This window comes from Pleurodeles waltl, chromosome 6 (assembly GCF_031143425.1).
Source record: "Pleurodeles waltl isolate 20211129_DDA chromosome 6, aPleWal1.hap1.20221129, whole genome shotgun sequence".
Lineage (NCBI taxonomy): Eukaryota > Metazoa > Chordata > Amphibia > Caudata > Salamandridae > Pleurodeles > Pleurodeles waltl.
In genome coordinates, this window is record NC_090445.1 from 1447098750 (window position 1) to 1447125573 (window position 26824).

Consider the following 26824-nt stretch of genomic DNA (forward strand, 5'->3'; position numbering starts at 1 on the left):
GCATAGAAGCAGTCTTGGCTCTGGCGGCATGCTTGCAAAAGCCCTCAGGAGGCTCTTTCTTGACCAGGTGATAACACATTTTGATAAACAAAACAATCCATCTGGACAAGGTTAGTTCCTGAACTGTTGTTCCTTTTTACCATGGGTGAATCCAACAAAAAGCTGGCTGCTCACCAAGTGCTACTAAGCCTAATCTATGTAAAAACTAAAGGCCTGATTTGGATCTGGGCGGAGAGGAATACTCCATGATAAACGTGAAGGATATCATGTCTGCCGTACTACGATCCCATTGTGACAGTATTCCCACTGTCCAAATCAGGCCATAAGTACATCTCTGCAGCCTACTAATAAAGCCTCAACCTCAAGCTTGGAAAGAGGTGACAGAGAGAAAAGTGGGAAGCAAGATGCACTTTCCTATATGGAATGGTGGTGTCACATTCCATAAATCAAACTGACAGGGCTTGATGCGCTAATTTGTCTGGGAAGATAGTCGTACATGTTAGCTGTGCTGACTTCCTGACAAGTCACCAAAGTAATTACAATGAGAAACAGACTTTGTCATCAGCGGCCTCAAGGAACAGCTGTGCATATGCTCAAATGGCATGCTGATCAAGAACGAGTGTCTCACTGTGGCAAGTTAAAGGACACAGGAGGAAACAAATGTCATTTAAAAAGCCGTATCACAGCTGGTGACTTAACAACAGGTTGCTTAGGGAAATTCTTGAAGCAGAAAGGGCTGACCAATAGACTTTAAGGGTGCCCACGGCAATGCCTTGCCAGGACTGTGATAAAACAAACCTCAGGACATACAAGAGCATGGCCTGAAGAGGATCAGCCAGACAGTTCTCGCACAAAGAAACAAAACTCTCAAAATGACCAGATGAATATGATAGACCGGTTCCAAGCAAACATAATAAAGACCACCACTTCTTTGGGCAAGCCAAATCCACTCAACCGGTTGCACACAATCTCCTTGCGAGGAGGTGCAGGACTTGTCCCTGTTGTTGAGAAAGAATGAAGGAGGCTCAGCAGATCTGAGTATGACACTATCCTAGCCCAATCCGGTACAATCAGGATTAGTTGAGCTTGGTCCTTCATGACCTTCTTCAGAACTCAATACAGAAGTGGCAGTAGTGAAAATGCATATAGGAGACTGCAGTCCCACCGTAGGCAGAATGCATCTTTCAGGGAGTCTCTAGAGCACAGTAGTAGTGGCACTGCACATCCTATCCTGGTGTGGCAAAAGGAAGTGTGAAATGTACGCCCTAGTGGGCAAAAATATCGTTAATCACTTCCTAGTACAACGCCATTAACAGTCCACAAGATGACATCTGCTGACATCCACCCTGACATTCAGCAAACTCGCCAAATGAGGGGCCATCAGAGAGATCCCTTGGCAGTATAAGTAACTGCCAGAGTCTCTGCACTTCAAACAAAGCACCTAGGACCCAAACACCACCCTGCTTGTTGCAGTACCCACTGAGGGTTGTGTTGTCCATCAGTACCTCGGCTGGCTTTCCCACTGGAATAAAGAATGCCTTCAGATCAAGTAAATGGCACACAGTTCCAGAAGACTGCTATAGTGCCTCTGCTTGATCGAAGAACAGGCCCCTGAGTTACACCTTATTTAGGTGACAGGTCCATCCCAGAGAGAATGCTCCTATCAGTTCTGTATTTACAGGTGTGTGCAACTGCTGGGCAAAATCAGCAAGGGAACTAGTAGGATCTGCAAGACCAGGAGGCCAAGAAGCCTCCAAACCGCCTGCATCAGAACATGAATCTGGGACATTCAAGTTATAATGTTGATGTTTTAGGATTACTCCTGGAACTAAAGAATAGGCACAAAACATCAACATTATTTACTGAATGTCCTAGACTCGTTGCAAGAGTTGCCTTGAAATCCACATTGTCCTGGATGGCTCCTCTGTAGGAAGTTTCTGCGTCAGTTGCAGATTAGTTCTGGCTCTTTGATTGAGTACCACAGAAAGTACAACAAGGATACGATTGTCTGCAGGTGGTCCACGACTGACTGCTGTGAGCTCAGTTTCAACAGCCAGTCAAGGAACATGAATACAGGTATCCCCAATCTGCAAAGATGAGTCTCAAACATACCATCACAATTGTAAACACGGGTGAACTGAGGTGAGGCCCAAGGACATGCCGATAAACTGAAAACATTCCAACAATCTCCTTACAAACCAAAGAAAGCGTCCGTGGGGCTGCAGGACAGACACATGAAAGTATACGCCCTGCAAATTTAAGGACATCGTAAGCTCTGGACCCAGGGCAGAGAGGATTTGGGCCAGAGTCAACATATTGAAATTTTCCATCGCAAGCAAAGCCTTCAAGACCCAAAAGTATAAAATCGTTCTGAGCCCTTCATCTTTTTGGGCCCTAAAAACTACCAGGAGTAATACACCCTGCATTGATTTTCATCCGGAGCTCTCTTTATAGTGCCCTCAGTCAAAAGTAACTTAATTTTCTGGTAATAAGGGAGGCATGATGTGTCGAGGTCCCAACAACAAAACAGGAGATTGGAGAGGAAGCAGACAAATGGGAGGGCACAATCTGCAGAGATGGCCTTACAATGTTGGGGGGTGAGTAATAACATGAAAGGGGGTGAGTAACAATGTTGAACAAACTGCAGCACCCACTGATCTCAGGTACTTGCATGTCAGATGGGCACACAAAATGTCAGATGGGCACACAAAATCGTATCCTGCCCTTTATGAGCAGACAATAACCATGGAGGGTGAAAGCAAGGTGGTTTGAATGAAGTTGTGGCTTGTGACAGAAGAGGGATTGATGTCCTTGCTCGTTGCCACAGCTTCAGCAGCCACCACATCCTCTGGTGCCATGAAAGGAATGTCCAGGCTGCCTTTGGAGAGTTTGTGAGACCCAGGTGTAGTCTCTGTATCAGTATTGTTAGAGGAACTGGTAGGCTGAGACAGCAAATGCAAGGAGAGGACCTTAGTACAGTTGTCTCTGAAGCGCTCCAAAGAGGAATATGTTTTTATAGCCTAAAAGCCTGGAGCTGTCAAATGGCATTTTCAGAAGGGATGCCCACATGCCCTCAGAAAACCCTGAGGTGCTCATCCATGCAAAATGTCATACCACCACACTGGTGCCAATGGGTTGACCCACATAGTTTGTTTTCTCTAGACCATCTCCCAATACATGCCTGACCACCTCCTGTTCACAAATCATTTGTGTGAACATGTTCCTGGATTCATTGGGAATGGAGGGCAAAATGTCAAAGGCCAAACTTCAGTGGCCGTGTATGTGAAAAGTACCCTATATGACTAACAGTGTACAGGGATCTCAATGTCAAACTGTCAGCGAAGAAAACCTTTTTCCCAAATACATCTTTGCACTGTGATTCTATGTCCGGTGTGGCAGTGGGGATCACAGTGTTGGAAGAAGTTGAAGCTACCACACTCTCTGGGATCGGGTGAAGGGTCAAAAAGACTAGCCCTCATGCCATGCCTATGACACCTAGGTATAGCGACAGAGCTGAGCCTGGCTTAGACAGGGCTCATTAAAAGCCAGCAAGGGTTTTAAAATCACAGGACCAGGCTGCAATATTTCAATAAAAAGACCTTTCCTGGTTTCTACTCACGTTCCAACACTTGCAATAAAGGCACTCTTATCTGGAGAGTGCCCTAGTCAGAAGTCCAACTCGGTAACAGGTGACACATGTAGGTGTTTTACAAGTCTAAATACAGGTATGCATTGGTGTTTTGAGGGGCTGTATCTTTTCTATCACCTGCTCTTTACCTTTATCGATTGACATCATTATGAAGAATGTTTTTAAGACCCTGGAAAGCATTCCACATCCAATCCAACTGAAGTATTATCAGAGGACTCTAGCTTCTCATAATAATGGCACCCCGATAGCAGCAGTTCCTGAAAGCGCCCCTGGGCCACAGGCTGAAGATTAGTTATTTCATAAGGACTCACCAATCAATCAGAATTTGGCTGCAGATCCAAAATAGGCATCATGTTGGGTCCAGAGACTCTGCAGCCAAGACTGTCATCTGAGTAATCCGGTAGTCTTTGGTGTAGGTGCTGAGGTATGAGCCAGTGCCAGCTGGGCACCAGGTGGTGTCCAACATAGTCAGTCAGCACCTGGGCAGGCACCACTGGAGTAAGTCCAAATGTGAGCCTGACAGATTCATGGGGCAAGGTGCTCCAGAGGTTCCTGAAGTCGGTCTAAAGAGTTGAAACATGCCTCCTTGAAGGCATCTGCCTGTTGGTGAACAGCAGTTCAGAAAAGTAAGGGCCAACCTTGGGACTGGCTGTGATTCATGGGAGGGAGGCTGAGTCAGATTGTTTGAGTGCTGCTTAGTTTTATCCCTGGAGAAGGGGTCACAGGAAGGACAATAACCCCATTTTGACTTCTTATGCATATGGTGAGACTAGTCTTTCGACTTGTCTGAGAATGGCAATGTGGAGCAGTATTGGGACATGGAGGATGAGTGGACCTTGAACTTTGAGCATACCATCTACTTTTCGTGTGCTCAATGACATACAGGATCACTTATGCACCCTGATGGCCTTTGGGTGAATTAATGAGCATATTGGTAGACTTATAGTCCTGCATTAACACTAACCACCACAGATATTATGCAGGGCAATAACGTCCATCTCCTTGCAGTTGCTGCACAGTTTGAAGCCTATGGTGCTCAGGGAAGACCATTCCCTAGCACACTGTCAGACCTCATTCAGAAATTGGGTGTTAAGGGAAGGGAAACAGGAGCTAGCCCATATGGCAAGCAGGGGCTACTCAGCTTCAACCTGCCTCTGATGTTTGTGTTTGTCCTACCATGGCTCTACAAATTGGGCTGAGTGCATCCCCCTTCAGCACTTGACTGAAAGTGATAGCAAGCAATTGCAGCATTCTCAGGGATGCAGTGTGGGGAAGCGCAAACACAGGACTCAGCAACACTATTAGAGTTCCCAATCCAGTGCGCTACTTATATATGACAGGTATTTTGATACACACACACTTAAAACTAAAGGATTACCACAACAATAATAGTCACAGCTATACACTTGAGTGAATGTGCCTTGGCTACTGTCATGCCTTTCCCCCAGATCTCTACGCAGGTACTCTGTTAAGGCAGAAAGTTATTGTGGGGCATCAACTATAGGTTAGGTCCAAGTGCATTTGCTTCGATGCAGCAGTCCCTTTTTAAACTGTCTCACCACATGCACGTCTCTATGTACATTTCAGTCTCCAGGAAACTGGCCACTGGATTCTGTGATCTCTTCTGGTTCTGGAAGAAGACATGCTAGCAGTAGATGTAGATGAAGCCTTCGTTTCAAGTCAAGCAGCAGGAGGAGGATGGGCAGCAAGTGCTAACGACACAAGCCCTTTGGCATCAGTGGTTACTGGATGCAAGTGGTGGAACTTGCATACAAACGACCTTTTTGTGGGTCACTCAGTGACGGACAGAAGGTGGGCCACCACACAGGTCATAGCAGTACAATGGCAGAAGGGCACACTTCTCAGAAGCGGTGTTTGAGACCACCAACAGCACACGCCGTTTTGGTGGCAATGACCACCACAGGCACAGTTCCTGATTCAGTGGTGGTGTGTGTCATGTGCACTATTTCGATTATTAGTGGCAACGTTCATCATGGGCACAGCTCTTCTCTTCCGTGGAGATGGGCACCGCAGTTAAAGTCAGTGGTGTGAACAACTGCAATCAGTCTTCTTTGCATAGCTGCAAAGTCAGCCGCAAACCTGTGATTTCCAACCAGAACTACACTCCAACCAGGTAGCACTCTTGGGGCTCGAAGATATCTCTCTGTGCATCTTTCCTTAACTCCATACACGAACAGCACCTGGCTGCTTGTACCACGTCCTGGGCAGACACCTCATACAGGGTTGTCGGGAAGCTTCCCTCTCTCAGCAGATAGGCTAACTTCCAGCTGTTTCAGGTAAGAGTACTGTTCTTCAGCAAGGTAAGACTTCAGGTGATGTTCAATCACCCCAGTGAAGCTGACTTCACAGAGAGACACCAGCTCTGATGACATAGCAGTCCTTAGCATACCTTGCAGTAGCACACAGACGCAGAGCTTTAGAGGAGTGGGCCAGCAGGCATCCACTCCAGTGACAAAGTAAAGTAGTGGTCACAACTATAGAGTCATAAAATACGGTCTGTTGTACCACTTCTCTAAGTGTTAAACCTATGACAGGGACAGTAATCCACTGTTCACCTGATGAGAACAACGGATACTGTCTTGAAAGAACACTTAGGCATCAGTCAGACACCAACATTAAGTCTGAGAGCAGAGTTCTAGATCAGCGTCGAAGGGGACAGAAAGAAAAGAAGTGACCTAAGCACCCAAGTGTGGCACTATGTACCGCTCTCTGCTGTAACTTCCAAAGGCATTGGGAAGTCGCTGTGTAGTCCAACCCTGCAGCGCGCGGGAGTAATTGCTAAAAAAAAAAAAAAAAAAAAAGAAATTCTGGATCCAATATGGCACATGGGGAATTCAAAATGATCAGTAACCTGCATCTAGAAGTATTCAACAGAAGGTAAATAAAAAAATAAAAAAAAAAAACACCACAAAAGAAGTGTTCTGGCATTCTTCTCGAAGTGTGGATGTATGGAACACATAATGTGGCTCTATCACATGTTCTAAATACATGTATTTGTGCAACCATCTTTATAGAGATGGAGAACAGTTTAAGGCACTGGTTCATATTGTTTTGATTTCTAATGCACATCATGCTTACCAATATACTCTGGCTGATTCAGAATCATGTCCACAAGTAAGCCTGTGCAAACACAGCACCGGTCTCCACCTATGCTCTTAAGAATTCAGAATTAACATATTAACAGGATCTCCGGAAAAAGCAGTGCATAACATCAAGACCAACCATTCTGAGAAACACACAAAAAATCTTTTATCTGTAAAGTGAGCAAATCTTTGTTTAAGAATGCACTGGAACATATTCAACAACAGAGCCAACACCAAACATGCTGATTTGGGAGAATCCCTAGCATTATTTTAGTCTGTAGAGCATGCTAGAATTTTTGTAATTAATATATGTAAGGGTATGATAGTCTTGCAACAGACAAAATGGACTAGCAATGGATGAATAGCGGTGAGTTAATATAATTCACTTATGGAGATCTGGCAATCTAGTAATGAGGTTGCAGAACAGCTGCAGTGTGGAAGTGGTTATGCACACTAGCAAGGGTTACTACTATAAGAATGGGACATTGTCACTGATAAATCTCTTTGAAACCCACAGTCTTTTGGTGTCAGTTGCTTAGAAACAAATGGCCATAAGGTCTTGCATGAATCCCACTGTGGAGACACAGGGACTTCTGGCAGTAGTATGGATTATCTGATGGACGCACAGGTTCTTCTGTGGCATTCATGCATTCATGTGGCATGCTCAATCAACAGCACAACTCCCATGACAATGAATGACAAGTGTCTTCACAATGCAAAGATTTTCACTGCACCCCTCCCCCAATAACCCCCTCTCTAGCAATTGAACGAAAAAGCAAAGCCTGCTATGTTTTACTGCATGACCACTGGCGGTGGGAATGCTTTGTTATAAACAGTGTGGCCCAAAGTCAAATTGGGAAATATGAACACAGTTGCACATTTCGACCTTTATCCGCTGCAGCTGAAGCGCACGGTAAGGATACGATCTGTACCGGGAAATAAGACTCCACCTTTGATCATCTCTCCCAAGATGCACCCAACTGACCAAATGTCCACTGAAAACAAAAGGGAATGGAATTAACAAAAAAGGATCATTTGAAGACAAAAGAAGGTAAAGACAAAAGACAGTGATGATAAAGTGGCTTAAAGGAGCAGAATGAAGGAAATGAGTGAAGGCAATTTAACGAGAGGAAGACACAGGAATTCCAGAAAATGCTGTTGAAGACTGTCTCAGTGAGATAGCAGGCTGAAAGAGGAGAACTGCTTGGGTACAGAGGAGATGGTAGGTATGAATTTCAAATAAGGACAAAGAGGTAGGTGAGGATGCAGGGTTTGCATGTGAGAAAGGGATTCAAGACAGAAAAATGCAAGGGGAAGATTGAATAAAGACATTATTGAGGTTGACGGGAACACAGAAGGGGTCTTGAGGTAAGAGGGAGGTGCGGGTGGTGATGAGTGCATATGAGGTCTGGAGTAGGGTAAAAAAAGTTATATGGAGTGGTAAGAGAACAATGGAACTGAGGAAATGCAACAGATGCAAAGCACAGGGGAAAATTAGTTACGTGGACCAGAAGGTCAGGGGAGAAGTGATTGAAAGGGGGGAACAATGCATGGGAGGTCAGGTGAGAGCAGACTGTCAACATTCAATTTGAGAAAGGGCAAAGGGGGAGAAAAAAAACCTTTGTGTAGCACAAACTGTACTCTTAAACTCAAATCTTTCAGTTACTATTAGGAAGAAATAGCAGTTACCATTAGGTAGAATTAGCACAGCCATGGAGCTATTATGCCAATTTTATTAGGCAGTCAGACCTCAAGGAATTGTGTTTTTACTCCGTGTTTTAAACCCAAACTTTTGTATAAGTGTTTGGTATACGTTGCATGAAGTCAATTTAGAACTATACACTAACACCACTTTGGCAGCACTGAGACAGTGGAACTATTGGTAATAAAACATGCTAAAGAAAGCAAGAATAGGAGTTAGTAGATAAGTACCCACTCCTACATCCAAGCTCGATACAATTCAAAGATATTGAGAATCAAAAGGAGTAAAGAATTATTTGACAGCGGAAAAAAGGCACTCGAAGAAACAGCAAAGGTTTCTTAGCAGATGTTGCCAACAGTGTGGATACTGATTTCCCAAGATAACACTAATGCACCAAATACAAGATTCCTGTAATTAATGGGTTGGCTATCATATCTGGTAAAACAAAAAAAAAAAGAAAGAAAGAAAAATGATACACTGGGATTCATTATCGATTTAATGATTAACAGTAGTCCAAATACATCCCCCTCCCCCCAAAAAGGGGCAAAACATGCAGAATTTGGTGCATAAGCACCAAATAAAACGTTCACTATTTACCGGGCCCTTTTCACCTGGTGAATTTACGCAGGCTTGATTTGCTAACACTTATCGGTTGGATAAAAAGAAAAGGAAAAAAAAAACAAATATCACACTGTTGGAAGAAACATACTCATAATTCAAATAGCTGTGCAAACAGTTGCTTGTGCAGGTGTTGGAATTTGCAAGGCAAAGGGAATCAATGCTAAATAGTCTACATAACAAGAAATAAACCCTGAGGTAATAGATCAGACTCCCAAGATCACAGTTTGTCATGTGTAGCACTAAGAATACCAGGAAGACCCAAGAAAGGTTTTTAAGGGGTATAATGAACTTGTCCCTAAAACCCTTACATGGAATCCACGTAAGCATGTAGGTACAAAGGTTTCCTTAGCTGCAGCCTTAGGGCACTGCACAATGTAGGTGGAGTGGATGTATGTGTTTGTGTGCATAGGAAAATGGCGGTGCAGGAACAGAGATATGGTTACTTACAAGACAGTTCTTTGCCGAGACTTCGAGATGCCTATTATTATGCTTCCTAAGTACAGGTGCAAAGAAAGTGTGCCTGTCTGTTCTACTGACAAAAGACAGAGGTGTCAAGACTACCATGGGCAGTAGTAATACCAGGCATTTCAATCTAGGACACAATATCAGACTTGCCACACATTAACAGTAAATGTGGGCACATAAGAAAAGGTATAATATCACCAAATGAGAGCTTCCACAAAAGCGATCAAATTGTACAGCTCATTCCTCACTAAGCATTAATGTCACACATCTTCTGCCATTCATAATGGAGCTTTTATGCTTTTCACTGTTGCTTTGTCTTCTTTATCACAAGAGAAGTTGGTGTTTTCTTTGTTTATAAAGTTTGCAATGCAGGGGAAGCCTGGCCTCACCGGTCACCCGTAAACAAAATTCCAAAGTCTTTATAGTTTTCAGCTCCAACATTGGCTGGTTTTAATTCAAAACAAGAGACCTCAACATTGCATAAGTTAATTAGAAGTCACCTGCATTCTGGGTATACTCCCCGAATCTCAGACTGAATAGAGCAGATTCATAGGTGTGGCTTGCCCAAAATGGAATAGGCAGAACCAGTGGTAGGCAGAGCAAGACAGCTATATTGAATGGCTGCTGCTAATTTTTAAATTATGTAAACAGCAGAGAGAGATTTTAATCATTTTTTTGAAGACATATGGTGAGTCTGTGCTTGGCTGTAGAGAACTTGTTTAACAAAGATATTTTCAAGCACCAGCCAAGAAATCTGCTCCAACTCTGCTAAATCACCATTCGCCAGCCTTCACACAAAAATGATTACAGTGTCCCCCGTTGTACTGGAAAAAGAGAGGACTTGGACAGCTGGTAGAATGCTACCTTTGGAATAGCACCATGCTTCACAGCTTGAGGGCAGAGAGTTGGGGCTGACAAACTAAAGGGCCAGGACAGGGATGTGTGGAACAGCCTTCCATAACAATTCTCGTGGTGAAGGTCCATTGGGCTGAGTTTGGGTGGAGGGAGAGGCCAGGTTAGGTGAAAGGGAGGCTCCCCCATGGAGCACCAGTGTGACTTTGTCCTCTTTTAAAAAACTCTTTGAAAATACAAGTTTGTATTTCCTGGCTGTGGTGACCCCTGCAGGGGACTGAGCCCAGAGAAAGACTAGTGGCGCATGGCTTGACACAGAAACTCCAACTGCGGCTCCTGGACAGGCAGTGGTCTTGCCAGCAAGCAGGAAAGCAGCAACTCAAACAAAATCCTCCAAGATTTAGATCTTACGCTGTTCAGAAGATTGTGGAAGCAAATTCTCTGATCTCAAGGTGCGTGTGACTGGATCACACTCCAGAGACAACAACTGCACTTGTGCAATTACAGAAAAAATAGATGTGAACAAATGACTTATTTAAACCTAAATACCTATATGGCTGAGTGATTATAAGTTCTTAGATGTCCAGAAGTAACACCACAAATACATTAAACATGTCATTTGATAGAATAAATCAATCAAACCAATTGACACAATAGGTGTAGAAACTTGTATTTTAAAAACATCACATAACTGGCATTATAGGGTTTCACAATCTATAATCTCAATAATAAATGGACATTGCATAATTTGTGGTTTGGTCAAGATCGTCATCACCATATGTCAATGTATATAAAACCCACTCAATATACTAGCATGGAAATGTCCTCAAACAACAGAGATCCAGCTCTCGCAATCGGAGGCAAAATATTAGTAACAAGTTGGGTTCAAGTTACTCGTTTCGGTCCGGGTTGTAAGAATATCTTCAGGACCTGAAATTCAAATGAAGTAGAAAGACCCCCTAGGGGAATGAAACATCAATAAGTCAAGATATTCAAAATGTCCACCTACAAAATAGCTACAAAGACAATATAGCGAAACCATCACCCCATGGAACCAAACCACAGGTGTTTGCATAATGGATAAAACGTCTCTTAAAGAATCCACCTTGAGTGTAAAAATTAGAAATATTTACACTAATTAAAATATTTGCAAGAAGCAGTGCTCCACCAGTAAGTCAAGAGAAGGGAAACCAAGAGTTGGTAAGAATTCCATGTACTCATGCAGTTCAAACACTGAGTCCACTGCATTGTGAGGCAGCGTTGGCTGTTCTAGTGGACAGCTGTTCTGTGCAACCCACAAGGGGACAATACATTGACGATAGTAGGCTGGATGACATGAGGTCAAAATGAGGTGAGGTACAGCAAATTTCCCCAGTATGCTTTGCAGGAGGGACCCCTGTGCCAGAGATAAACGCTTTGGAGCCTCAGAGCATAATCGACTCCTGGAAAAATGGAGAACTCCAAGAGGTTTTAGGTAGCACCTGCTATGGAATAGCATCTTCCACCAGATCAAACTGGGAAACTCCTCCAAGAAAGACATGGTCATCCTTGCTCTGTGAAAAGAGTGACCCAGAACATCTCAAGGCACCCTCCCTTTACAACTAGAAGCAGGCCACTCGCAACAGAGAAAATTGCATTTAATTGAAACTAGATAATCACTTTAGTCGTGCACAAGCACGTCTCCCTGGAGAAACATGCCCAAGCAAAAGGAGGAACGCAGCACTGAACTTAATTGACAGACATTAATAAGGGACTTGTGCATTGATGTACACTTTCTGCATCTCCCCAAAAGCCGTAAAAAGAAGGTTCTGACAAAGTTAAACAGCTGCCCTCAAGCAACATAATGGTTCCCGACATGCAAAACCACAACAGGAAGTGCAATAAAACCTACATACAGACATTCCTGACTCATGCCGACGCCAGCATTAGGCTGCTGGTAAAGTCTGGGCATATCTCATAATCATAAAGGGGCTGACATATGAATGTGAAGGATACAGCACAACTTGACATAAGATCAGTAACACTGGCCTCCTGATATACCTTCGCAAAAAAAATATTGATTTTCATTTTTGATTTGTGCTTTTGAATCATTGAAAAGTAATTTAGCTTGGGTAGATATTGCTGATCTGGGCCAATTTTTTCTGGACAACATTTTTAAAAATGGCGGTTGTGCTGTAGTGATGATCTATTTCAGGAACCATGAGACCTATATACTTCATTTTGGTGTCAAAACATAGATGTTGGGCGTCAAGTAGTGATATAAAGACAGAAAATAACTCCTCAGAGCAACCCTCCCGCCATTTTCCAAAACTGCGGCTAGGAAGGTGAATCTATGAAAGATACCAATACTGGAGAACCACAGTTACAGGTAAGCAACTTATTTTCTTCTCCAGTATTGGGGTATCTTTCATAGATTCACATGCTTGAATCAGCATAATTAGCAGTAAACATTATATATATATATATATATATATATATATATATATATATATATATATATATATATATATCTATATCTATATCAAGCATGCATATCGATTCCAACATCTAGTGTTGGCCTCGGAGTGTTACAAGTTGTTTTTCTTAGAAGTCTTTTTCAGTCACAGGATTATGTAACTCCTCCTCTCGGTTCCATTGCACATGGTCATCGACTCCACTGTTACATTGTTTTAGCGCATAGGGTGAAGAAAGGAGTGATAAAGTATATAAGAGAAAAGAGATGTCCATGCAAATGTAAATGTATATACATATGTACAAATGTGTTAACTTAAACGACTACAGCCTTCCAGGGAGGAGGGAGAGTGCATGTGAATCTGCAGCACAACATGCCATGAACAGATGTACACTGGGTAAGTGACAATTTCCGTTTGATGGCATGTGTAGCTGCAGATACATATGCTATGCATAGACTACAAAGCAGTTAGTCCTTCCAAAAAAGAGCAGTGGCTAGCCTGTAGGAGTTGAAGTTGTTTGAAATAATGTTCTTAAGACATCTTGTCCTACTGTGGCTTATTGTTGTGATAAAACATCAACACAGTAGTGTTTAGTAAATGTATGAGGTGTTGACCATGTAGCTGTTTTACATATATCAGCAATTGGTATGTTTCCTAAAAAAAAACATTGCTGCACCTTTTTTTCTTGTAGAATGTGCTCTAGGAGTGATCAAAAGTTGTCTTTTTGCTTTTTGTATGCATACATCTAACAATCCATCTAGCTAAACCTGGTTTTGATATAGGATTGCCTTTACGTGATTGTTGGAAAGCAATGAAAAGTTGTTTTGTTTTTCTAAAATCTTTGGTTCTGTCTATATAGTACATAAGAGTTCTTTTGGGATCTAGGGTATGAAGAGCTCTTTCTGCCACAGAGTCTCGCTGTGGAAAGAAGACTGGCAATTCCACTGTTTGGTTGATGTGAAAAGGAGATACTACTTTTAGTAGAAATTTTTGATTTGTTCTAAGTACAACTTTATGTTTGTGCGCTCGGAAAAAAGGTTCTTCAAGAGTGAAGGCTTGTATTTCACTAAGTCTTCTTAAAGAAGTAATAGCTACAAAGAAAGCGACCTTCCATGTTAAATACTGAATTTGACCAGAGTGCATGGGTTTAAAAGGTGGTCCCCATGAGTCTGGTAAGTACGATATTTAAATTCCACGATGGTGTTCTAGGTGAAATAATGCGTTTTAATCTTTCCATGAAGGCTTTAATAACAGGAACTCTAAATAGAGTAGTAAGTTGAATATTCTTTAAGTATGCAGATATCGCAGTGACTTGTATTTTCATGGATGAAAAAGCCAAATGTGATTTTTGTAAATGAAGTAAATAGCATACAATATCTTGCATGGATGCTGTAAGTGGGTCAGTGTTTTTAGAGTGACAGTAGTATACAAATCTTTTCCACTTGTTTGCGTAGCATTGTCTAGTAGTAGGTTTACATGCTTGTTTAATTACTTCCATACATTCTGGTGGAAGTTTTAGGTAACCAAATTCTAGGACTTCAGGAGCCAAATCGCTAGAGGGCATTGGAATTTGGATGCCTGATTTGACCTTTGTTCTGTGTTAACAAATCCGGTCTGTTTGGGAGTTTGGAATGGGGTACTACAGACAGATCTAGGAGTGTTGTGTACCAATGCTGATGTGCCCATATTGGTGCTATTAGAATCATGGTGAATGATTTGATGTAGTTTGCCGACTAGAAAAGGAAGGAGTGGGAGAGGGGGAAAAGCGTAAGCAAATATCCCTGACCAATTGATCCATAGAACATTGCCCTTGGAGGAGGGTGTCTGGATGCGAAGTTTAGGCATTTTGCGTTTTTGCTTGTTGCGAATAAATCTATTTCTGGTGTTCCCCACTTTTGAAAGTAATTTTTAAGTACTTGGGCGTGAATCTCCCATTTGTGTGTTTGTTGGTGATTTCTGCTTAGGAGATCTGCCAACTGATTGTCTATCCCTGGAATGTATAGTGCTAATAGATTAATGTGATTGTGAATTGCCCATTTCCATATTGTTTGGGCTAGCATGGACAGTTGAGATGAGTGTGTTCCGCCATGTTTGTTGAGATAATACATGGTTGTCATGTTGTCTGTATTTATGAGAGCAGTCCTCTGTTTGAGAAGAGGTTGAAATGCTTTTAGAGCAAGAAATACAGCTAATAGTTCTAGGTGGTTTATGTGAAGCTGTTTCTGTTTAGCATCCCATTGCCCTTGAATGGTCTGATCGTTGAGGTGAGCTCCCCAACCGATCATTGATGCGTCTGTTGTGATTATGATCTGAGGCACAGAGTCTTGGAATGACCGACCCTTCATTAGATTGCTGCCATTTCACCACTGAAGGGACATATGTGTTTGACGGTCCATCAACACTAGATCTTGAAAATGACCTTGTGCTTGAGACCATTGTTGTGAGAGGCACTGTTGTGAGGGCCTTATATTTAGTCTTGCATGTGGAACTATGGCTATGTAAGATGTCATAATTCCTAGAATCTTCATGATAGATCTTACAGTGTATTGTTGATTTGGCTGTATGTGTGGTATGAGATTTTGGAAAGCTTGTATCCTTTGGGTATTTGGATAAGGTAGGGCTTTTTGAGTGTCTAGGATAGCACCTAGGTAAGGTTGTAGTTGTCCTGGTTGAAGAGTGAATCCTAGTGTATGCAATGTTTCTATCACATAATAAGTGTGTTGTAAACTTGCTCGATTTTATTAGCCAATCGTCTAGATATGGAAAGACGTGGATGTGTTGTCTTCTTAAGTAGGCTGCTACTACTGCTAGACATTTTGTGAACACTCTTGGAGCTGTTGTTATGCTGAATGGCAACACTTTGAACTGGCAATGTTTTCCTGCTATGACAAACCTGAGGCATTTTCTGTGAGCTGGATGGATGGGTATGTGGAAATACGCATCTGTGAGGTCTAAAGCAGTCATGTAATCTTGTTTTTGTAGTATTGGAATGACGTCTTGCAGAGTTACCATGTGAAAATGCTCTGACAGGATGTATAGATTATGGGGTCTCAGGTCCAAAATGGGCATAAGGGTGCTGTCTTTTTTGGGAATGAGGAAGTATAGTGAGTATACTCCTGTTCCTTTTTGAGAATGTGCAACCAATTCTATTGCTTGTTTTAATAGCAGAGATTGTACCTCTTCTTGCAACAGAACACTGTGCTCTGGGGACACCTTGTGGTATTGTGGTGGAATGTTTGGTGTGGTGTATAAAGCCCCCATTGCTTTAGCAGTATCTGAGTCTTTTCTCAGTTTTTCAATAATGGTGTCTACTTCTGGGCCGAATAGATGTTTCTTGTCAAAAGGCATATTAAGTATTGTCTGTTGAATTTCTGGTTTAAAACAAGAGGAGAGTAGCCATGCATGCCTTCTAATTGGGATGCCAGTATTGACACTCCTTGCGGATGTATCAGCAGCATTGAGGGCAGACCGTATCTGACTATTGCTAATAGCTTGTCCATTTTCCACAACCTGTTGTGCTCTCTTCTGAAGCTCCTATGGGAGGTGCTGTATAATATCTTGCATCTCGTCCCAATGGGCCCTGTCATATCTGGCTAAAAGTGCCAGGGAATTGGCAATTCTCCATTGGTTAGCCGCTTGTGTGACGACTCTTTTTCCAGCTGCATCAAATTTCCTACTTTCTTTATCAGGAGGAGGTGCGTCTCCTGATGACTGTATGTTTGCTCTTTTCCTTGCCGCACGGACTTCCACTGAGTCTGGAGGGACCTGATGTGTGATATAGTCTAGGTCCATACAGGCAGGCTTATATTTTTTGTTAATTTTAGGGGTGATGACTCTAGCTTTGATATGCTAATTAAAATTTTGGTCCGCATGTTTAACCATTCCAGGCAACATCGGGAGACACTGGTACCTGGAATGAGTGGAAGACAGTGTGTTAGATAGAAAGTCTTCTTCCAGGGGTTCAGAATGCATAGGCACTCCATGATAAGCTGCTGCCTTAGATATTATTTGAGTGTAGGAAGTTGTGTCTTCTAAAGGAGAAGGTTTAGATGAGTAGAGGTCTGGATCATTGTCCGGAATGGGATCAGGGTCATAAAGATCCCATGGGTCTACTGTATCTCCATGTGAATACAATGAATGTGTTGGAGAAGGCAATGGTGGTGGACTATTGTGACATGAAAAAGAAAGCTGTGGAGAGTGAGGAGGAGAAGTAAGGAGAGTTGCTGGTTTCTCCTTCTGTTTTTGCACTTTTGCTGGTGGTTTGACAAAGTCTAACTCCTTTTGAAAAGCCAGCTTTCTTTTTGTATTTAAAGGAGGTGCAGTGATTATTCGTCCAGTCTCCTTCTGCATATGGATTCTCGATTGTCTTTCATCCATAACCTCTAATATTGGCTCAATCTCAGTCTCTTTTTCAGAAGCTCTATGAGATTCCAGAATGGGATTTGAGATTTGCTTGAATTTTCTCAAAAGTCCCTGTTCCTCTGTGTATGAGGATTTTTTCAGCTCCAAAGTGTGGATCTTTTTCAGTCCCGAACAAGTTGTCGGTTCTTTAAGCTTTGAAACAGAGTGCAAAATTTTTTACTCTGAGGAATGAGGCCTTTTACTAGAGTCTGAAGTGGCAGCTTTAGCTGATCTACTCGACTCCGAGGTGGACGGAGGAGTGGCCTTTGCTGGCACCGACCCCGAAGGTCGGTCGTCAGCAGTCTTTTTCGGGCCAAACAATGGCCTCTGGCAGTGGTGTACCCAAGGCTTTCGGATGTTTTTTATGTAGGGGTGTAGGGGCAGACGTACTCCCATGCTGGCCAGCTGTGATGGTTCTATCGTCTTCGGATTCTTGTTCGGAATCAGTGTCTCGGATGGAGACTGCCATCTGCGCCTGCTCTTCCTCCATGACGTCGAGATGTTCAGTGCTTTTCGATGCCATTTCCAGTCTTCGGGCTCTGCGATCTCTCAGGGTCTTCGATTGAAACGATCGACAAGCCTCGCAATCTTTATCCTGATGGTCTGGAGAAAGGCACAAATTACAAACCAGGTGTTGGTCTGTATATGGGTACTTCGCGTGGCACCGAGGGCAGAATCGGAATGGAGTCTGATCCATCAGGCTTTCCACACAGTAGGTCCGAACAGGCCCGAGTTGGGCGCACTCGCCCCAAAGGGCAAGATGAAGGTTCCAACAGTACTACCGTTTCGATGCTAGATGGGAACCCCGATCAAAAACAATACCGACAAATAAGTAGCTGTTCTGAGCTTTTCCGATTCAAAATCTCAGAGCGAGTGGAAACACGTCCAAACCCGAGAGGTGAAAGAAAACAATCTAACAATGTAGTCGATGCCCATGCGCACTGTAACAGAGAGGAGGAGTCACTTGATCCCGTGATTCAGAAAAGACTTCTTTGAAGAACAACAACTTGTGACACTCCGAGCCCAACACTAGATGTCGGAAGAGCTATGCATAGCATGTGTATCTGCAGCTACACATGCCATCGAACACATATATATATATATATATATATATATACATATACATATACACACACAATAGTGGACGTTGGGAAAAAGAATAACTGTCTCACTTTATTCAAATTAATTCCGTACAACTGCTTGTCCTACTGCTGCGTCCATCCTGTCTTCATAATCTAGGAAGTAATGCTGAGTGAAGGTGTGGCTGCTAGACCACATTGCCGCTCTATATATTTGCTGTATAGGCACTCCTGCGAAGAGAGGAGTGGGCTTTGACGTTGGTTGTCAATGGTTTTCCTGCTAACTGTGACAAAATTGTATGGCAGTGGCAATCTACCGAGCTATAGTCTGTTAACAGGATATCCCTTTCTTAGTTGTCCATAGCCTATAAACAATTGATCAGCCTTGCGAAAGCTGCTAGTCTTGTATGTAGAATTTGAGACATCTCTTGATATCTAACAAATGTAGCGCTCTTTCTGCTGGAGTTTGAGGATTTGGGAAAAAAGTTTTTAACATCACTGGTTCATTCAGATGAAAGTTCGAGGGAACTTTGGGGATATATTTTGGATTAGTTCTAAGGATGACAGTGTCTGACTTAAATTGGAGAAAAGGCTGAGTGATTGTGAATGCCGGAATGTCACTGACCCTCTTTGCTGAAGTAAGCTCTAGGAGAAGCACTGATTTCAAGGAAATGTAGTTGAACTCTGCCTTGTGTATAGGCTCAAATGGATGCTTCATCATTTGTGAAAGTACAATATTGAGATGCCAGGGATGAGGAGGGATTTATACTAGAGGAATCAACCTGAGTAGTCCCTTAAGTAATTGTTTTACTATTCTGGAGGACCATAAAGATGGAGAATTAGAAGTACGGCAAAATCTAGAAATGGCTGCCTGGTGAGCCCTGATGGATGAGTGAGAAAGATCTAATTTTGCCAAGCGAAGAAGATATGGAAGTATCAGTTCTGGAACAGATGTCAGAGTGTGGACATCGGAATCCTTACAACTTATGCAGAATCTTTTCCATTTGAGTTTGAATGTTTTACTTGTAGTCTGGGCTCTAGCATTAGCAAGCACTTCACGACAATCTGTTGGAATGTTTAGGTCAGCAAATTCATAGAATTCAGAAGCCAGGCCGATAACCGAAGAGAAGTTGGGTTGGGATGACGGACCTGGTCTCAATTCATCGTTAGTAAGTTCGGTATTATTTCCAACAGAATGTGAGGTTGTTCCGAGAGGAGTAGGAGCTCTGTGAACCAAAACTGGTGTGGCCACTTAGGAGCTATCAGTAACAGCCAGCAAGGTTCTCTCTTCATCTTCTTTAGAACTCTTGGGAGTTGCGAAATAAGGGGAAAAGAGAAGGGGAGATTCCAGACCATTTGATAAAAAATGCATTCCCCCCACAACCCTCTCTGCGTTTGCCAGCTTGCATAGTACTGGCATTTTTTGTTTTACCTTGTTGCAAAGAGGTCCAAACTGGGCTTACCCCAGCAAAGAAAAAGATGATTGAGAGTTGTCAGGTCGAGCTCCCACTCGTGGCAGTTTGTTGAGGTTCCGTTTAATGACTCCGCAAGGGTGTTTGATACTCCTGAAACGTGTTCTGCCCAGAGAGTAATGTGATGAAGAGCCCAATTCCATATCTCTTGCGTCTGGAGAGAAAGTGCTGGTTATTGTGTACCACCCTGCTTTTTGAGGTAGTACATGCTTGTGGTGTTGTCGGTTCGGATCAAAACCAATCAGCCCCTGATCTTGGTCAGGAAGGATATAAGCACTAGGAAGACGGCTTTTAATTCTAGCAAGTTGATGTGGAACATTGCTTCCTGGGTGGTCCATTTCCCTTTCACTGTCAAGTCTTGGAGATGTGTACCCCCATCCGTCTACGGACACATCTGTGGTCAGAACATGTTCTGAGCTTTGATTCAGAAAGGAGAGACCTTCGGAGATGTGTGACGTCTTTGACCACCATTTCATGGCCTGTTTAATTGGTGGGGTTATTTGAACGATGTTGTCGAAAGATCCGTTGATTTGTGTCCACTGGCTATCTGACTGTTGTTGAAGTGATCTCATGTAGAGACAGCAGTTTGTTATTAACGGAATGCAGTAGAAGAGCACTGCCAGAAAAGATTTGTAGATCCGAACAGAAGTGGACTTTCTTTTGTCCAGGCGCAACACTATATTTCAAATCTTCTTCTGCCTGTCTTGAGAGGGGAAGGCTTTCGCTAGTTCCGTATCTAATACAGCTCCTAGAAAGGTGATGTTGGTTGACAGAGTTAGGTGTGGTTTTTGGTAACTGACTGAGAAGCCTAAGGTCTGGAAGAGAGATAGGCATGTTGCTATGTCACTGGCTGCTTGGGACACTGTGCTCGCTTTGATGAGCCAATCGTCCAAGTAGGGAAACACTGAACTCCCTTTTGTCTGAGATACACTGCCACCAGAGCTAAAGTGAAGCGAAGTTGCTGTCGACTGAGCGGTCGTCGACGGAGCTATCATCATCAGTATGGATGAGGACGTCTATGGAGCCAGACAGTATCAGCATCGATTATTAGAAGCCTTTGTGTTAGCCGATTTCTTAACCAACGTTGATAGAGTTGATGTTGAGGAGTGAAACCTCTTCATCGATGGCTCTATAAAGGATGACTTCTTCGACGCTTTCTTACCATGGGGTGTTGTCAACAGTAAAGAAGGTCCATGCTTTATGCTCACTGGTGTTATTGTTGATGATAAGGGCGATGACGTTATTATCATAGGTGAAGGCGGTGCTGTAAACGTGAAGTCGCTGTGGTAGCAGTGGGGATCAAAGCGGCCATAGATGATGCGCTCGTCAACAGCCTCGTCGACTACACTGACATTTCTGAAGTCTATGGTGGTAGAGAATTGGGTGGCTTTTGAATTTTTATCATACTGGCAAGCTGGTGTGAAAGGTTCAGAATGACACTTTCCCTTGTGTTTCTTTGAGTGGAAGGAACTTCCTGTGTTTTTTCCCCCCTCACAAGATGCATTTTCTTGGCTACTTTACTTCGTTTTGGAGAGAAACTCTCCACAGATCTTTTTCTCTTTCTTGATGCCACTGAGGTGTTGCTGTCATCATCAGAGAGGGGGTATTCCTTGGATTTAGCTTTTGAAGCCAAAGCAGGAGCCTGGCCTCTGTCTCTGAAGGTTTTGTGAGGAAAGGTTCAACAACTTTTACAATCTTTCACCTTGTGTTCTGGATGAAGACAGTAAATTAAGTCCTAGTGAGGGTCCTCACAGTGAAGGCTTAGCTTTCCATGGGTACTGCAAGGTCGAAACAAACCTTTCTTGGCTGTAGACATGATGTAGATGTCACAGCTGTAGATGCAAAAAAACAGTATTCAGAAGAATTCCTGTCAGAAAAAAGTTAACTGAGCAGAGCTCAGGGTGACTCCCTTCACACGACATGTGGTAGAAAATCTGGGAGACTGGAGCCTCTCTGGTGAGGGTTCTAAAGGGTGCTCTCGCCTGATTGGCTGGACTTTGGGTCATTTCTACTAACACTGATAAGGTATTAAAGTGAATGTATTTCTACATTAACTTGAATGTAAAATTTAAATTTAATGCTTTTTATGTATCGTGGGACTCCCACTTCGACAATGGGGAATGATTCAAGCATGTGAATCTATGAAAGATACTCTAATACTGCAGGGCGACCTTTTTTGACATAGCATAACTGATTAAAAGTAAGTGACTGTTTTACTTACCCTTAATAGGGTTCACATTAGCTTAGAGTTTGGAGAAGTTGTTTCCTTTGGTCCTGATGAAGCGTCCTTGGATCCGGCTGGACCACCTAGACGCGAAACATGTAGACCCGATGTCTAGAGATACCACAAAGGGTTTATCCTCTAGTGCCTTTATTTGAGAGTAGGTGACCATAAATTAATCACCCTCACTCCAATTTTTGTTTTTAGCCTTGGTCTCCATCGGATCCACACTGATTAAATTTATGATTACTTTGGCTCCATGGATAACCAATTTTAGCACTCTTTTCTCTCCATCTTTTGCTTGGGTACTTGCATTTGGGTACCTTTTCTAGTTGACCCGTATCTCGACTGCTACTATTTGAGAAAAACACGGTTAAGAGCCCCCCGTTGGGGAGCCCGTCAGGCATTGCAGCACCGGCTTGACAAGGAGCTTTCCCAATGATGAAGCCAGTCATCCAATGTGATGCATGAGGGTTCTCGCTCCTGTAGAATGAGGTTCGTTCTTTTGCTTTGGAACAGTGTACCTTTTTTTTGTTAAATATCTATATTGGGAGGCTGAACACTGGACCAGTAATCTCCCGGTCCCCCCATTCTCTTATTTCCCTGCTGAAATATTACATCATCACTGCAACAGATCCGCCATTTTTTAAAATGTTGTAAAGAAAAAAAAAAAATCAGCCCGGATTAGGACTGTCTACCCAAACTAAGTTACTTCTCTAATGATACAAACACACAAATCAAAAATGTAAATCTCTGGACAACAACTTTTCTACGGCGGAATATCAAGGGGCCAGGACTACAGTTTCAAAATGCGGTTGGAGCGCAACCTTCAATAATCATGCATCAGACTGTAGCCCGTCTCTGTCCCTGGATGCAGCTGTGGTAATGTTTTCTTCTACACACTACAGCCAAGCACTTTGTGTGCCCTTGATGAATGTACCATTTGACCAACCACAACTAAACAAGTATCATGCAGCTTAGGACAGCACATTTGGCATACATGATAAACACCAGTAACTGACATCTGTAAAAAGTATTGCCTGTCCCAACTTCAAGATATAAAATGCATCCCATACAATCATATATGGAATCCTGCTCCACACAGGAATTTATGATAAACAATGCAGGAAGAAAGGGGAGAAGAAGGCCACAATCAGTTTGAGATATGTTCTCACTTGCAGCAGTAAGTGTACATGATCAGAAACCAATACTTGGAAGTTATTTCGGCACCTGAGTTAAGGTATAAATTCCTTAAGAAAGGTGAAACTGCAATGATGCATTATATAAACAGATTGTTTATGGATATCAAGCTTCACATGCTCATACTTGTAAAGGAACTACAAGAAATATGAATTGACTTTTGAAAGCAAGAGTTGATGGACAAACATTATTAACACCAAGAGCAGATGCAGCTCTAAATATTGTCACTGGTGAAACATATTGAGCTTCAAAAAAAAAAATAGGAGGCTCTTGAGGCCAAGCACAGAAATAACATCCCTAATCAAGGCGTTCCAACTGGAACAGAAAGAGAAGTTTTTCGAGAGTTTGAAGAAGTTTTCCTGCAATCTATCTCGAATAATCCTCACAAACTTATCAGACCTGAGCTCACACACAGTGACCAACACCTGTCAACAATGCCTACTGGAAAATCCTGGCAACCGCACTAAGTAGAAACAGAGCCACACCATGTTGGGACCGCTTTTGACCTGACAGATGGAGACATGGGAGGGTGTGGGTCTCCATACCCTGGGGGACTTATACCAAGATGGTGAGTTAATGGACCTTCACACGCTGCATGCCTGGTTCAAGTTCCCACACAGTCAATTTCTCGACATGGGAGGATAGGAGAACATCTTAGGTGATGCTGAAATGTAACCCCTAAGGTACGCCCTACCAATGCCCTGCTTCAATCACTACATACCAGGGGGCATGGAGAAAGATTAGTTACTTGGTTGTATACAGAGATTAAAGAGCATACAGACAAGACCTGCAGCCCTTGCGGCAATCATGGGAGGAAACTGAAGGCATTTCATGATAAAGAAAGGAAGAGGGTCTTAGAATACCTCCAAATGTTCTCTCAAAATGCAAGATTTCAATTCATACAATTAAATATTCTATAAAAGTGCTATCTAACACTTGAGAAAATAGTCTGCCTCTTTCCAGGGGCAGGCACTGACTGTGTACATTGTCATCACTCCCCACAGACTTCTGGCATGTTCTATTAGGTTGTCCTTCGCTGAGACAAATTTAGGATATGGTAAGAAGCACAATCACAAAAGTCACGGTAAATAACAGTTGACAGCCACTGAGTCTGCCTGATAAGCACATCTCCAAGGTCCTTCAGAACTAGAATCACAACACAGCACTAGGATCTCCTGTTCCTAGTAGCCAACCAATGCATCACAATGAGGTGGGAATCTGCACATCCACCTATGAGAGAGACACCTGGCACTCAGAAGCCGTGTTCTTGTCTGAAGCAGAGGGGAGAGCAATTCACAAGTAAGACAAGAGGAGCTTGAGGTGCTGTCCCACTGCAGACCAGTGGGATGGGTTAGTACAGGACTCAAAGCATTATGGAGAGGGTGATGATAGACTCCACTCCCACATCCTCCCCCACCCACCCATGATCTGAAGGGTGCATGGTCCCCCCGCATGGGTGGTGCAGACAGCACCTACACCCAACATCAAATATCTTGCTGAGACCACCCTTCTACATGGGCACCTTCCTGCCTTTTCATGCTGGAGCCTGGGCCCCTGTCCTGCTGGAACTCAGGGCCTGCGGGAAGCCAGCACCCTACCGCTAACAGCACATAGACTACAGGAGGGGGTAACATGGAGCGTCATGGTAATCCTTTTCCACTTCTGCTCTAGGTTGCTGGGGGACAGAAGGGCAGACTTCTAGTTGATATTTTCCTATTCAAGGTGAAGCGCCTCATTTCGAGTTTGGCGGGCAGGAAAGCCCGTTCTCCAAACTCCAGACAGAGTGGCCGCCACCTTCGTGGCAAACTCCCCACCAGAGTTATTACGAGTTTCCCGCTAAGTCAGCGGGTGGAAACCTCAGTGGCCAGCCTAGCGTGAAACAGGCTACAGCATGTTCTCTGGCTCGTAATTGAGCCAGATTACTGCCATGAAAAGGCTGGTGGAGAACAAGATCGTAATCCGCAAGGCAGCACTGCCCTAGCAAATTGTGATCTCTGCCACCGCCAGAACCTTATGATCGTGGATCCTGGTGGAGCTGGCGGTTCCCTAGCAGTCTGACCGCCAGGGTTGTAATGTGGCGGTCAGACCACTGCATCAGCGGTGGCTGTGACCCCCACTGTGGGTGTGACGGTCTGTAGACTGCTACAATTGTAATGAGGCTCTAAATGGGTGGAAATTACACAACACATGAAAATGGGTGAGTGTATTGATAAAATGCAGTTTAATCTGTATTACAATATAAAGTGTATTGCACTTGTATACAATCTCACACACATTCTTGTGCTTGAATGTTGCCACTCCTTCTCCGGCAGAGTGAGGAAAGACCCAGGGAAGTTTGTGTTTAAAAATAAAAATGTAGGTATAGAGAGAACTCAAAAGACCATTGAACCACAGTGTACTCTAACTGCAACTTCACCAAGCTCTTTTTTGCCACCACCCTTCAACAAACTTAAGGACAATGAATCATAAAGACTTTCCATGAAAAGAAAAGTCTCCTATAGTTAAAGCTACCCCTTCAGGGTCCTCTCCACGAGGATAGGAAATCATTCTGAGGCCAAATCTACTGCGGAGGCAAGGACTGCAGCTACATGAGTGTGAAGATTACTTGAAAAAGATGCCTTCAGAAGTGCTAAGATACATCTTTCAGATGGTTTTTACGTAAGCACAGCATCAGTTTTCCACATGGGCAGTCACTGTAGAAGCAACACAGGGTTTACCAATGCCCCGAGTGAGCCACCAGATCAAGGCATACTCCAACACAGTAAAGCAGATGGCAGTACTACAGGCAACCATATGTTGTTAGCCTCTGTTGATGGTGTTAGGGATCATCAAAGATTGCATGAGAGACTGGAAGACAATTTTGGGAACAAAAGGTGAGGTTGGGGTGCAGCTCAGGCTTGTATTAAGCGACGGCAAACTTATAGATTTTATTTCCTTCAACAAACCACATAGGAGTCTTAACTAGTAAAAAGATGTTAACTGAAGGTTTGAGAGAAGGAACACTCCTTGACAGAAGGTGGCCCCCAAACATTCTGGGATGGTTTTACTGCTAGAAAACACCATGTTTATGCAACAGCCAGTGAGGAGGGTGACAGGATGGAGATAGAAATAGGAGTGCAAAGACCAAAATAATGAGGAGACTCAAGTTTATCTGTGAAAGAACAAGATGGTGGAGGTGAGGTTGGAAGTTACTTCAAAATGGTTCTATGTCTGAATCCGACAAGAGGCTTCCTGTTACCCTCACCCCACCACCCAATCACTGCAGGTATGCTAGGAGGTTGAACTGGATCAGTGAATGAAAGAATGAATGAGAGACTAGTAGAGGAAGCAGCTACTCCGATGAGTGTCCCTGCAAAGTCCATGGTACGTGCCCACCAAAAAAAGAACCTTACCGCCCCACAGAAAAGAACCAGGTTTTAAAGTTTTTGCGAAATATGGTCTCATCGAAGATCAGGCACAGTTCGCATGGGAGCTCATTCAATGCTTTAGCAGCACGCAAGAAAAAAGGTTTGCCATCCCTTTGGACATGCTTGATGTGTGGGATTGACAAAAGTGAAGCAGAGGCAGAGCACAACGCTAGGGGGTGGGTGGGTGTTACTGCACCA

The 26824-nt window shown here is 43.3% G+C and overlaps 1 protein-coding gene across 5 annotated transcripts in view; it reads right to left on the bottom strand.

The window, feature by feature from the left end:
* MAPK8 (mitogen-activated protein kinase 8) overlaps positions 1-26824 on the bottom strand; it is a 410861-nt gene that overhangs the window by 168848 nt on the left and 215189 nt on the right. For 3 of the 5 annotated variants that reach the window (XM_069240892.1, XM_069240890.1, XM_069240894.1), the window contains one exon: positions 7677-7748. The exons of the other annotated variants lie outside the window; for them this stretch is intronic. In XM_069240892.1, coding sequence (XP_069096993.1) covers positions 7677-7748 — 72 coding nt within the window. The remainder of the gene's footprint in view (positions 1-7676; positions 7749-26824) is intronic. 5 annotated transcript variants of the gene reach the window in all.